Here is a 14262-nt window from a genome sequence, read left to right on the forward strand (position 1 = left end):
GCTCTTGTGAGATTATGCTGCAGTGTTACGGAGTCCAGCGAAATGCATGCCCATAACAAAAGGACTTCAGGAGTGGTCTGTAATACAGTACAATTCTGTATTTGTTAACCCATTCAACCAGACTTTTCTTTCTCTTTCTGTTTAACAGGAGCGAAAAGGGACAGCAAAAGTTGATTTCCTGAAGAAAATTGAAAAAGAGATCCAGCAAAAGTGGGATGATGAGCAAATCTTTGAGATTGATGCTTCGGATGGGCAGAACCAAAAGAGGTATCATCACATTTTTTTACAGGTTTTTATCTTGAACTGCTTGAAATGTCTTTTCAAAGGAACTTTTTTCCTTCAAAACCCAGGGGGAAAAAAGTGGCCTGTTTTGAACAAATAGTGTTCATGGATCATCTGGAGGCACTGACATATGCTGGCAAGATGAACCAGTGGTGAACATGTGTTGGCTGAGTTCCAATAGGATGAAGAAAGCCTTCTTCTCATTCCCTGGTAGCATCAGTACCTTCTGAGATCTTCAAAATGGATTCTCTTTGGTGCCTTCTACTGTTTGACATGGAAGAGGCTTCTTGGTGTGATGCCTGAGCCCTTACTAGTGGGAGGCTTTTACTCTCCTGTTTAGGAAGGACCACTCCTTTATCTGAAGGAAGGTGTGTCCTTGGTCTGCTTCGCTGAGAAAAGAAAATTGCTAAACAAATATTTTGGGTCCTGGTGTAGGCCAGCCTGGTTTATTTTGTGTAGAAGTAGATGAGGGCCAGGCGTGTGGTCGCTGCTGTTCCTCGGGTGAGGCGCTGTGACTGCTTTTAGTACGTGAGCTGTGTGGCAGGGGTTTGTCCCGTGAGCCTCTTCATCCTCGAGCTTCAGTTTGCGCTTCTGCTGTGGTCTGCAGCTCCAGCAAAGTTAGTCCCAGGACTGAGTAAAAAGTGAAGGACCCAAATAGGTCAGAAGATTTGAATGCTGAATTACGAGGTGTAATAAAAACTGTTGTGTGGGGGTGTTTTGCTTACGTGGTAGAACTCTTTTTATTTTTTTTTTTGACTTAAAAGGAATGCAATCTGTGCTTTAAGTATTCACTACTTTATAGGTTGAAATTTAAGGCTGTAATTAATATTTAGTTTCTGACTGAAAATTGAAGTAGTAGGTCAGTTTTACAATATGGAGCAATTTAATATGAAATTTCAGTGTTACTATGGTAACACTTGTAAGTGAAACTTGTTACAATGTTTTTTCTTGTGTTGAGCTGGTAAATCTCTGATGTAGATGGAACTGCTAGAAGAGATCTGTGCTGTTCATGCAAAACTCAATCGTAGGAAGTGGGAGCAGGAATATCTGTATCATTATTAAAGATCACAGTCATTCAAAGAAAATGGGCCAGGAGAGATGACTTATAGTGTGGTTGGCTTTTTCCAAAACTCAGACTTCAATAAATTCTTTGATATAATTCCTGTTTGGACTAGAGGAGATTCCCTAGGAAAAGAATCTAACCCTTATTTAAAAAGAATGGAATTCCACTACAGATCTTCTCAGGTTATTTTAATGGCTGACAGTGTTCCTGATATATTTTTTTGAATATTATCTAAAGTTTTTTATTAACTATGAAGTTCTCTAACTTCAGTTCCAGTTGCTGCATTTGTTGTATTTTTGCTTCTTTGCTTGAAGCTTCCTCTGCTAACGTGATTTCACTGTGTTTGTAGAGGGACTATGAACCATCTCTTGTTTTCTGCTGTTTCCACGTAATAATGCCAGTGGTAGGGCCACCTTTGTTGTTTTATTTTGTTAAAATAAAAGGAAGAACCCCTCTTGTTGGTATCATCTCTGTGCTTGAATTTGTACTGAGGTTTATCTGGGTTTTTCCTTTCCATTTTAGTATTTGCCTCTTCTAATTCATTTGAACTGCTGTGAATTTGATCTTTCTTATTTCTTAAGGATTTTTTTTTTTAATAGGGTATTCTACTTGTAACTTATGCTGGTTTTGGTCAACATAACATTTTTCTTTGATAATGGCTTTCTGGGCTTGTGGTAGAATATTCTGGAGCTGCTGTCTGTTGATTGTGGAAGGTGCTTATTGCTTTGCTTAAATTCTCCTGCACCTGGCTGGCTTCATAATTGTTCTCAGCTTTCTGAAGTTGGTGGTTCTAAAGTCACGGGCACGTGTAGCGCTGGTTTGGGCTCTGCTCTTCGCGTGGCAGGTACGTTCTGCTGAGGTGCCTGAGCAGCTGCTGAGCCTTAACCTTGGGTTCCCTCGTTGGGTTCCCTCGTTGGGTTCCCTCGTTGGGTTCCCTCGTTGGGTTCCCTCCCCTCGTCTGTCGCAAGGGGCTTCCCTGGCACTGCCTGAGCCAGTGGAGCTTCGGAGCTGCCTTCACCAGGACCCCGAGGGAGGGCTGGAGCAGGGCTGGGGGGTGGAAGGCGCAGTGTGCTGCGGGATTTGGAGCAAATGTTTAACTCTTGGTCGTGTTTCTGCCCCAGAGGAGCCCCGCGAAGCTTGTTTAAGCCAGGCGCTGGGGAGGTGCCTCGCGTGCCGGGAGTGCGGCTCCTCTCGGGTCCGCGGGGCCCATGCTCTTCACGGCGGAGAGGGGGACTTAGTCCTCTGGGGAGGTCTCTGACTGAAACAGCAGCGACCTTGGCAGTGTGAGGTCAGTTATTTGTTGTGTGGGAAGGTCAGACTAAACCAAGGTAACAACTGAAGTGGTGTCACCAGTGGCAGCTTCTTAAGTTGTAATATTTTGCAAGCAAAGAAATGACTTGGCCTTTATTTATCCATGTTTATACATCAGTGGCAGTGTCTGAAGGGAAAAGACACGGCACAGAGTAGAGAGTAAAGGTGGAGGCAGAAATTTGCAGTGTCATAAAGATCTAGATATTACATGAGTTGCTTTGAGAGGTCAGGTTACAACAATATAAGGCATACTCAAAACGCTGTGCAACAATATATCACTGTGAAGTGAGTAATTACTTGCAGTGTGCCACTAAAATGTCTGAACTCAGACAGTGGGAGATTAAACAAATGACTTTAAGCCTTTGCAGTAATTAATTTACAGAAGGAGGATTAGAATTTGCTACCTTTGAAATAGATATAACATCTTCCCAAAGTTCTTTGTGATGTCAGTCCTAGGTGGATGTTTTCTTTTGTGCATTTGGGTTCTTTTTGTTTGCTTGTTTATTTCGAAGGTGATAAAACCTGTTAGTGTACCAGTTCTTTAAAATCAAAGGCTCATGTTACTGGCAGGGAAAATATTATTTTAATGTCACAGTGCGCTGATAATAAGTGAACATACCAGTTAACTGTTTTACTTGTGCATCTTCTGATGGTCATTTAAAAAGCTAATTACATGTTTTAATTCTTTGAATTTCTTCTCAGCCAAGGAAAGTACTTTGTTACTTTTCCTTATCCCTACATGAACGGCCGCCTTCACCTGGGACACACATTTTCTTTATCTAAATGCGAGGTAAAAACTTTCCTTTGCCAATACCTTCAAACACTAATCTAGAACAAATGCTAGTTTTGTAGTTAAAGTTTGAGCTAAGAGTGCCTCTTAAGTACTTCATAGATTCAATAATGACTTATTCAAACTTTCTTTTTTTCCCATATTTTCAGTGGAAATATTGCTGGTTGAAGAGAAATGCCACTCATGACTTTTTTAATTCTAGGAGACTAGACCACAGGTGTTTCCTCTATTCATTTTTTCAGATTTGCCAAGATTTTTAGGAGGTGCTGCTAAATGGCACACACTTCCCAAGAAACCTTACTGTCTCTTTTGTTTGTGGCTACTGTGCTCTGTTACCTGTGTGTTAACAGGTTTTAGGTACTAGTGGATAGGATTCCACAAAACCGATCTTTTCTTTGCACCCATTCTTCTCTAGTCAAAAACAGCCCCCTGAAAATTAGGAAATCTTGTACTTATGGAGCCAGGGAGTGGCAGATCTGATGACAAAATCCAGTTTCACCACCTTTTCTGTTAATTAGTTTTCTGGATGCTCTTGACTGCATTTATCTATCTTTTAGAAGTTTCATGTTAAAAAAGGTTTTGCACTGTTTATCGAGAAGGGCGCCAGCTTACCCTTATGCCATTCTTGTTTCTTCTGTTTCATTTTTCCACTTCATATAGTTTGCAGTTGGGTACCAGAGGCTAAAGGGAAAGAACTGCTTGTTTCCGTTTGGTCTGCACTGCACTGGGATGCCTATAAAGGTAAGATGTTTTGAGTTATTGAGGGCTTTTTCTAATCTTTTTTTATGCCTACGACTACCAAGAGCATTGCTTACTGTCCATCGTGAGCATCATGTTAATCTATTCAAAAATTCATCAAGACAGTGTGATTTGGAACCTGAATCTGTGGTAAAGATGAGTTGTGCTTGAACTGTATGTTATCACTTTCTAGAAAATAAAATGCTTTAGAACCAAGTTCACCTATTGTATTTTTTCGTTTGCAAGAAAATCCTCACTGCACACCTCTTCCTGCCATGGCAGGCGTTCTTGAGGTTGCAAGATCTTCTAAAAGTTAATGCAGTGTCCAGAAAAAGCTTAAAGCGTTGTAGTGGAATGCAGAGTGTTATCAGTAAAAAGCTCTCCGTAGCTATGATGGAAGCCACTGCCACAGAAGGGTGCTGATAGACTGCTCATAACTATTTAGGCTTGTGCAGATAAGCTAAAAAGAGAAATGGAACTATATGGCTGCCCACCTGAATTTCCTGATGAGGAGGAGGAGGAGGAAGAAAATTCTGCTAAAAAAGAAGAAGAAATTGTCATCAAAGACAAAGCAAAAGGCAAAAAGGTGAGCAAACCAAAGACGTTCTGGATTGGTAGCTGTGCTCTCAAAGCTTCAAAGTGTGCATTATGGGTTTTTCTTCCTTCGCACTTGGAGAAACCTGTGGCACAAATATTTTGATCGTTTTTTCCAAGATAGCTGGGTACTTTTAAGGTAGACTGGAAAAAAATGCACCAGCTGCATGGTTCCAGAGATTGTAATGCATGAAATCTTGGTGGTGAGCTGGGGCGCTGTTTAATAGTTTCCTGGGAAAAATGAGATCATCCAGAGTAATACTCTGATTTTTTTCTTTTTTTTTTCTTTTCCCCTGCACAAAGCGTTCACAAACAAGTTGTAGGAAATAACCCTGCTTTCTCAGAGGTAGGGGATGTATACACCTACTATTCTGATTATTCTCTTATAAATTGGTATCTAGCCTGTTCTGGCTAGATACGCTAAGTCAAGTCATCCAAACTAGTTTGGCTTATCAGTTATTTAAATGAGATTTATGACTTTGGGAGTATCACAGAAGAAGGAAAAGAATCAAGTCTAGGAAGAATTTAGAGATATGTTGTGTATATTATTTATGCTAAAGAGGTGGTCACACTGGAAGCCTTAGATGTGGGGTTCTGTCTGCTCAACATCGATGGAAGATGTGACCTTGCTGCTCTTGGGGGTAGTAAGTTGCTGTTGGGTATGGACATAAGATACTCGAAGGACAACAGCTGGAAAAAGTAATATGAGCAAAGTAACAGCAGAAAAGGTTTTCGATACAAGGATGTAGTGCAGGACTGCTCCACCTCCTCATGGGGAAAGCCCCCCCTTCTCTGAGCAGGTCACTTCTTGCCAGTCTCTCGTGGCACACCCTTTCTGCAGGGGCATCAGGGAGGTGGAAGCACAGAGCCATTGAAAAGAGGGGGGTTAGTGTATGTACAGCTGGATACAAGCTCGGAAATGGTGTAGCTCAGAAACTAATCATTAATCTTCACTGCTAGAGAAAGGATGCTAGAATATTTGTATTAACTTGTAGATCTGGAAATAGAAACCGTAACATTAATAGAGAAGCTGCTCCTGAGCGTATAACGCTATCGTGAACACGAGGACGCACACTTTCTCCTAATCGCAGTTGTCCTTTCAGAGTAAGGCTGTTGCCAAGACTGGCTCCTCCAAGTACCAGTGGGGAATCATGAAGTCTTTGGGTCTCTCTGATGAAGAAGTAGTCAGTTTTTCTGAGGCTGAGCATTGGCTGGAGTATTTCCCTCCCCTTGCTGTCCAGGATCTGAAAAGCATGGGATTGAAGGTAACCGTATGAGATCCAAAACTCCGTTGTGAGAGCAGCTGCACTTGTGGTGGTGTATGTGTAAGAATATGCTACTTCTCCTTTGAGACTTTCTGGATGATAACATCATTATTCTAGAAATGTTTCTCATATTTATGGAATTATTAATTTAACCTTTTAATAGTCTTGGGTGATAATTAAGCACTTTCTTACATAGCGCTTATACCCTATGCAATGTTCACGACTGGGAACAACAATTGAATAAAGGAATTATGACTTTCACTTCAGGTTTCCATATTGGATAACTGTTCTGTAGTTTTAGGAAGAGTAATGACGTGGTGTTAGATAAAGATGCTTGTGCTACTGACAGCAGATTTTAAAAAATAAAGACAAGGCAGTGCTGAAATTTAGCTTGAGTGGTTGGTTAAAACTGCTACAAAATCTTTGAAATTCGTCGCCAGCGGACGGGGCCCTCGGGTCTTTGACATCTCGGCTCTGAAAGAGAGTGCACATACAGACTGCACGGGAGGGTTTGGGTTGGGAGGGACCTTAAAGCCCATCCAGTCCCACCCCCTGCCCCAGGCAGGGACACCTTCCACTAGCCCAGGTTGCCCAAAGCCCCGTCCAACCTGGCCTTGAGCCCTCCCAGGGAAGGGGCAGCTATGTTTTATTCATAGTTATGTTTTTAAGCATGGACCCTTTGTGTGATATGTACTTGCATTACCTTTTTGGAGAGAAACTTCTTTTTATTTTTAAAATGAATAGTTTTGCTATTGTGAGGTTCCTTGAATTTCTTTATTGTATTTACTTACCAGAGACTCTTATGCATTTCCAGGTGGATTGGCGCCGTTCTTTCATTACTACAGATGTTAATCCTTATTATGATTCCTTTGTACGATGGCAATTTCTTACATTAAAGGAAAGAAATAAAATTAAGTTTGGGAAACGGTAAGCTTGCCACTCCACTCTGAGTTTATTGTGAATATGGATAAGCTCAGCTTTACCAAAGACAGAGCCCTGTGACAGGTGTCTAGAACATGCTTATAACTCACATTAAACTGGAATCCTTTCATTTCCATGCTCCACTAGACATGGTAGTGTATTTATTGTGCCAGCAAAGTGCGTGAGATTGTGTGCCTGTTTTAGTTTTTTCATGGGTGCCAACTCAAAGCGAAATAGGGCCAGTACTGAAAGCTCTTGCAAAAACTGAACGTTTGCGTTGGTGCAAACAGATTTACGCAAAATATGAAAATACCATTAAGAGGTCTGTTTTTCATAAAAAATTTTTTTCCCTCTCTTGGTCTACATGTTGTTGTATTTGCTACTAAATGAAAACATACCTTTTTCTAGATACACAATTTATTCTCCAAAAGATGGACAGCCTTGCATGGATCATGACAGGCAAACAGGAGAGGTAGTATTTTTAATGGACGTTTTTATGTATTGCCTATGATCTTAAATTCTGAATGAAAAAATAAATTGTATCTTGGAGCAAAATGTATATTGTACATAGAGTTATTGGTTCTCAGTTGTCAGTAAGTGTGAAGATTGAATGAGCTCCTCTATTGAGAATATTTGTCTTGAACTGTGCATAGTATTTTCCACTGCAGCTGTTTTCTATGATTATTTGGCAATTTGTGCCAGCAGCATCACTACATCCTATCATTTTCTATCTGTTGAAACAACAAATCAGCTGTTACTAACTTGTACGTTGCTGAGATAGTGGCAGTGATGAGTAAATTTTTGGACACAGGAATAAAGTATAATGTCTCTCTCTGGTCTGCATTTTAGTGCACAGCCATTTGTATCAATGGAAATACGATTTACTTTGAAGAAAGCGTCAGTGCCTTAAAGAGCATTTGGGTTAGGTTCCTACCGAATAGGATTTATTTTCTTTACTGCTTGAGTCAATGTTATGTATTGATTGCTGCATTGTTTGTGAATTGTAGGGTGTCGGGCCTCAAGAATATACGCTAATAAAAATGAAGGTGTTGGATCCTTATCCTGCAAAATTAAGGTAGGTCTTGAATTTGTAATGGCAAATAGGTTCTATCTTATGGCCAGAAGTGACCATGAAATTAGACAGTCTGTTTTGCCTAATAGAATTTAGTTTCACCCTGTTACTTCTGTCACTTCAAAGACTTGGTCTCTGTTTTGAGCTTGTATATTCACTAGGCTGTGTGGAACTCAAGTCGGAATTTAAAAAAAAAAAAAAAAAAGAAAATGAAAAACCCGCAAAGAACTTAATGACCCACTTTCATCCCTTAGGAAATGTTACTTAAAAGTTCATATTAGCTTAAAAGCATGTTCTGTATTACCCTGAATGTTTTTATTTTGGTGACTTCTAAAATACTTTTTTCCCCCCAGTGGCTTAAGAGGAAAAAATATCTTCTTGGTGGCTGCTACGCTCAGACCAGAGACCATGTTTGGACAGACTAACTGCTGGGTTCGCCCAGATATGAAGTACATCGGCTTTGAAACTGTGACTGGGGATATTTTTATCTGTACCCAAAGAGCTGCCAGGAATATGTCCTACCAGGGCTTTACAAAAGATAATGGAGTCGTACCTGTTGTCAAGGAGCTGATGGGAGAAGTAAGCGTCTTGCAGCTTGCTGGCCAGGCTTGTCTGTTCCTGGGAAGGTTATGCTTACAAAGGTGGGGGTAGAATTCTACTGATAAAGAAAATAGAGGAGCTATTACAAGAACTTTGGAGTGTTTAGTGACTAAGCAAGCGATCAGAAGAGAGGTTCCTTGGCAGCCGAGCTACAACTGCTGCTGGGAGATTAACCTGATGCACTTACCTGTGGACAAATGCATTGCTGTTGCCTTAGCATTACTCGGTGAACGAATGGTTTTAGGTGGCATTTTTAGAGGCGCTGGGAAGAGCGATGACTCCTCTACGAGGAATGGAAAGGGACAGAAAAAAGAAATAGCTAGAAAGGATGATATGAAGAGGGCTTTTTGCTGATGCTGAAATTTCTTAGCTTAGTAGTTGAACATTAGTGGGTTTGATATTTACTATCCATAAGTTCTGTGCTTTGAGTAGGTGTGGCTAGTGGCATTTGTCCATCCTAATGCAAAGCATCTTCATGCTGTTTACATCACTCTGTCTCCATTCACTAAAACTTGTCACCATCTTTCTTCATCCTGCTTTGAAGGGTGAAGTAGAAAAGTTTTTGTTTCTTTGCTAGTAGACATGATGTGAATTCAAGCCAATTAGAGAGGTAGAAGACAAATGCAACATCTAGACTACCTCTTGTCAGTGCATAAATGGTCTTGACAATATGTTTTTCCTGCCTTTGTTTAATCTGGCTTTTGACACTAGCTTCCCAATTCATTCCTGTCTTGATGGTGATGTGCTTCAGATACTTGGAGACAAACTGTTCTGCTGTTTACTATCTTTTTCCAACTCTACACTGCAGTAGTTTTGCTTTCTGTGAATTACTTTATATTGTCTGGCATTTGACTTTTCTGCCAGTAGTTCATATACTGTCTCAAACGGTACACACTTGCTTTTCATATGTATTTTCTCCTAGTCTAACTATATATATTCCAATTTATTTGTTTGTAATATGTAAGGAATGCCAGCAAATTTAAAGGCTATTCAGCTAGTCTGAAAAAGTGCTATTTATTGTAATGATATTCCTTTGTCCTGCATAGGAGATTCTTGGCGCTGCGCTCTCAGCGCCTCTCACCACCTACAGAGTTATATATGTCCTTCCCATGCTCACAATCAAGGAAGATAAAGGTAACTCGACAATAGTGTCTTGCCAAAGCCTGTTTGATGTGCACTGTGCACTCAGTACGTGTTGACTAATCTTGTTACCTGCTGTATCTTTTTGTTTGTCAAGGAACTGGAGTGGTAACAAGTGTTCCCTCTGATTCTCCGGATGACATTGCAGCCCTGAGAGATTTGAAAAAAAAACAGGTTGGTTTAACTGAACTGCTTCTGTTTGTTTCCTTTCCATAGTGTGGAGGGTCAAAAGTGGATATCCAGTGGGTAAAATGAAACTCCCTGTAATTGGAGTTTTGCCATCTCTAACTTGCAATCAAGGTAGTTAAAAATAAATGAAGTTAAAACCAGCTGGGCTGGGATAGGTGTTTATGCTCAGACTTCAAGAAGAGTTTTGGATGAGAATCGTGTAACTTCTGCGGCATGTTAAGGTAGAGGAGAGTATCAGTAAAATAGAAATAAATTCCTGTTGTGGAAATGACTCCCAGAGATGAGATTAAGACCTCTGTAAGAATTTCAGATGAGACTTAAAGTAGCTGTTCCTGTTACAGCTTCAAGAGTACATCAGCATCTGAACAGCTATCCCTGGCTATTCAATTTTTGTCCCACTCGTTTTCAGGGTAGAGCAATATTGGTTTTTCCCTTCTTAAAAATATAGACAATTATGACAAAGAATCACCTGGAAATGAGATGGGGATTAAACTCTGGTGTGAGAAATGGTGATAAGGCAGAGAAGTGGCTTTGTCTGCTTTATAATAAAATATTATGTACAAAAAGACCTTATGAATGCATAAAAACCTTTAAATCTAGAACATTTTTCTTCTATCCACATCGCATTCTTTTTTCTTCTAACTTTCAAAGGCTTTGAGGGTGAAGTATGGCATCAAAGATGAAATGGTGCTGCCATTTGAACCGGTAAGTACACCCACATGTGTCCTTCAGCGGTACACGTCCCTTTGTATTCACTGATGAGGAGTGCACCAAGAACTGTGCCAGCCTTTTCCAGGATCTCTGTTTAAAGTCCTCAGCTGAAAGACCTGTAAAGTTTAAAGTTTTCATGTTTTGCTATAGTTGTACTATTTGGTCTGCGAGGGGTTGCAACCAAGACTTGTTATTCTGTGCCATACTTAAGAGATACAGGAAAGTATTAATTTTTGTGGGAATTCCTATTTTGGAGAATGGATTGCATCATACCGATAACTTTTTGGTTGATGAAAATTTTACAGCCTTAGCATCCAGATTATTATTGTATCTGTTCTATGCAAAGAGCTCAAGTCCCTTACTGTTAACGCAGACTCCTGGCTGAATCAGTTTTTGTTAGAAAACAGAGGTTACAGGGGAGGCCACCTGATACTCTGTGTTACCCTCGCTCCCCCGGGCTGACTTCAGTCCTGGTAGGGCCTGGGCCTGGTGTCACCTCGGGAAGTGCAGCTGGGTTATGGCTCATAGGAGGGCACTGATGGGAACTGGTGATTTGATGAGTGGAATTGCACTAATGCTGTGTAAGTCCTGTGTAACTTGGTCAGCGTTAGACACTGCAGATGTGCAGAGTAGCACAATACAGCAGAGGTCTGACATAGCCCTGGCACCTGCTTCTGCTGCCGTCAGGGTTCTTTGGCTAACACTGCTTTTGGCCCACGCAGCACAAATGCTGTCAGGTAACGAGTAATGACTGCTGTTTCCCCCTTCATAATCCCTGGTTCAGACTCACCTGTCAGCCTGGGGACTGCAAACCATAAATATACTTGTCTGTGTTTCCTTCAATGCATCCCTTCTAGTGAAGCTTGTGAAATCCGGGAAACAAATCTTTGTGTAGATTTTGACACTGAGATAATTTGAACTGAATATCTGACACAGTTTTTTTAATTCTCAGGTGCCCATCATTGAGATCCCAGGCTATGGCAACCTTTGTGCTCAATCAGTCTGTGACGAACTCAAAATCCAGAGCCAGAATGACAGGGAGAAGCTTGCTGAGGCCAAGGAGAGAGTGTACCTGAAAGCATTTTATGAGGGAGTAAGTAGTAAAAGATTTCGAGAAGTGTTTTCTTGCTGAGTTTGAGTAGGAGAAAAAAAAGTATGTAAAGATAAAGACTTAAAAAAACAATGCAACAAAAACCTGCATGGAAGAGGGAAGTTTTTTTCTTTTTTTCCCAGACCACTTTTTGTTTAGACTTCTGCTGCAGTCAGGTTCTGCAGTTATGTAGAACTGAAGAAAGAGAATAGAGTAATCTATGACTGCAAACTGAGATTTATAATCTGATTTCCTATCAAGTGATCACCTCCTGGGGAGTTGGTCAGTTTTGTTACAAGTATTGATTTGGAAACTGGTATGAAAAGAGCAACCTGTTGGTGTGGGGTGTGTTTGGGTTTTTTTGGGTGTGTGTTTGTTGTTGGTGGTTTTGTTTTGTTTTTCCCCTCCTGTCTTTACTTGTGTAGTGGTTTGCTGTGATGTATTCCTCAGCTGTTTTTGTATAAGCTGGCAACAATTTTGATTTCTGAATATCTGTGTTTGATTGCCTGTGTGCATGCTGACATGTATACACATTCATTTTGGATAAGGATGACTGTATTTTAATGAAAAAAACCCCTTTATTCTTTTTTCATGTCAAAGATTGCAGTAACTGTTACTTTATGTTGATCTAAAGAGCTACTACATCTCTTTCTTGTTAATTTAAAAAATAAAACTCCTGTGACCCATCTTTTACAGGTAATGTTGGTGGATGGATTCAAAGGACAAAAGGTTCAAGATGTCAAGAAATGTATTCAGAAGATGATGGTGGATAATGTATGTGGTAGTATGCACACAGCTTCTCCTAAATGATCCATTTTGTCCTTTTCACAGTAGCAGAGTTGCTAAAGAAGCCTCTGTTTTGGTTCTGTGGTTCTCTCAGTGGTGCTCTGGATCACTACGAAATACTGTTAAAAGGAGGACCTTATGTTCTGGGACTGAGTGGGATGAATAGCTTAATAGGGACCTCTTATTCCCTGCTTCATCCTGTCACCTTGTCTAGGAAATATTTTGGTGGTCTGATTTAACCTTTGGTATAGTTGGGAAGATACAGCAAGTGGGGGATCCGAGTGGTCGGTGTTTTTCAAGCCTGCCAATAGAGGACATCTGTGATGTGCAAACACCCCGTTTCTGGGGTTCATCGTGCAGAGAAGGGAGTACTAAATGAACAATGATCATGGCATCTCTCTAACAAGATTTTCCTGGTGAGGACTGTAAGTGGGAGACGCTTCAGTTATTTAGTCAATATTCCCTTGTTGCAACATGGTTATGGTCAGGTTGTAATACAACACTTGATTCTGCATCAGAATATGTGGTGTGTGAAGGTAGAATTAAAGCTCACTGTTCTATTTTTTGTAACCTTCCTCCCTCCTTCTGTCCTCCAGGGTTTTCTAGTAACTGTTTGAATCAATAGGGGCATAGTCAATGAGTAATATTTTGTGTTCTGTCCTCCTTTTTGTCATGCATGGAGACATTCTTTACAAAATTATGTGAACTGATACCTCAGAGAAGTACATAGTCAAGTGTTGCCCTCATTTTGCTAGAGTGAATACTGAGGCAAAGAGCCTGTGCAGTGATGAAAGCCACGCAATAAATGCTGTAAAACAGATTAGAATGGAGAGGATGTTTTTTAGCAAGATGTGAGGATTTTGAAGACTTTCTGAGTTCTTAAATCTTAGCTTTTATTGCCCTTTCAACACTTAGGATGAAGCCATGATTTATATGGAGCCTGAGAAACAAGTTACATCGAGGTCCGCTGATGAATGTGTTGTGGCCCTTTGTGACCAGTGGTGAGTGAAGTAAAACTGTAGTTACAAAGTTACTGCCAAGTTATATCCTACTTGTGGATTGCTTTATTACAGTAAACTTTTCCTGACCGTAGGTATTTAGATTACGGTGAAGTGAACTGGAAGAAACAGGCATCGGAGTGCTTGAAACATCTAGAGACGTAAGTTAGGAAAGCGGTTGTAAAGGGGAGTGATCGCCTGCTGCTGCTGGTGGTGGTCTAGGAGGGCTGTGAGGAATAACAGGTTATTTCTTACAGGTTTTGTGAAGAGACTAGGAGGAATTTTGAAGCTACTTTAGGTTGGCTACAAGAGCATGCATGCTCCAGGACGTATGGCTTAGGTAGGCAAACCACTCCTTTCTCACTCAGTGCTTCATGAGGATGGTACTCATCCCTTCATTTGGAAGGCTTAAGTGCTATCTAGAATCCAGAGTGGTGTAGGTAAGTGTAGAACGATTATTCCAACTCATGTCTTGCCCCAGCATCCCAGAGAAGGCACTTTCTTGAAAACACATGTGGCTGGGGTAATTTTACTTTTGCATGACTACAGTGATTCTGTGCAGCATCTCTGTAGCTTTTTGCCTGGGTCATTGATTTGGAAGGGACCCCAGAAGAAGGAACTAATACCGTTTCTTGGGTGTTCTCCTTAAATTCTGACTAGCCTTCATCTTGTGTGGCCTGTGACATGGGACAGCTGTTATAACTGCATTATA

The 14262-nt window shown here is 40.7% G+C and overlaps 1 protein-coding gene across 2 annotated transcripts in view; it reads left to right on the forward strand.

Annotated features, from left to right (window-relative positions):
- The window catches only part of LARS1 (leucyl-tRNA synthetase 1), a 30383-nt gene that overhangs the window by 1215 nt on the left and 14906 nt on the right, over positions 1-14262 (forward strand). For both annotated transcript variants that reach the window (XM_074838337.1, XM_074838336.1), the window contains exons 2-18: positions 149-267; positions 3359-3446; positions 4107-4187; positions 4630-4770; positions 5882-6043; positions 6858-6970; positions 7373-7436; positions 7972-8039; positions 8390-8615; positions 9683-9770; positions 9874-9950; positions 10617-10670; positions 11629-11769; positions 12463-12540; positions 13468-13553; positions 13646-13711; positions 13808-13890. In XM_074838337.1, the coding sequence (XP_074694438.1) occupies positions 149-267; positions 3359-3446; positions 4107-4187; positions 4630-4770; positions 5882-6043; positions 6858-6970; positions 7373-7436; positions 7972-8039; positions 8390-8615; positions 9683-9770; positions 9874-9950; positions 10617-10670; positions 11629-11769; positions 12463-12540; positions 13468-13553; positions 13646-13711; positions 13808-13890 (1735 nt within the window). The remainder of the gene's footprint in view (positions 1-148; positions 268-3358; positions 3447-4106; positions 4188-4629; positions 4771-5881; positions 6044-6857; positions 6971-7372; positions 7437-7971; positions 8040-8389; positions 8616-9682; positions 9771-9873; positions 9951-10616; positions 10671-11628; positions 11770-12462; positions 12541-13467; positions 13554-13645; positions 13712-13807; positions 13891-14262) is intronic.

This window comes from Strix aluco, chromosome 13, assembly GCF_031877795.1.
Source record: "Strix aluco isolate bStrAlu1 chromosome 13, bStrAlu1.hap1, whole genome shotgun sequence".
Lineage (NCBI taxonomy): Eukaryota > Metazoa > Chordata > Aves > Strigiformes > Strigidae > Strix > Strix aluco.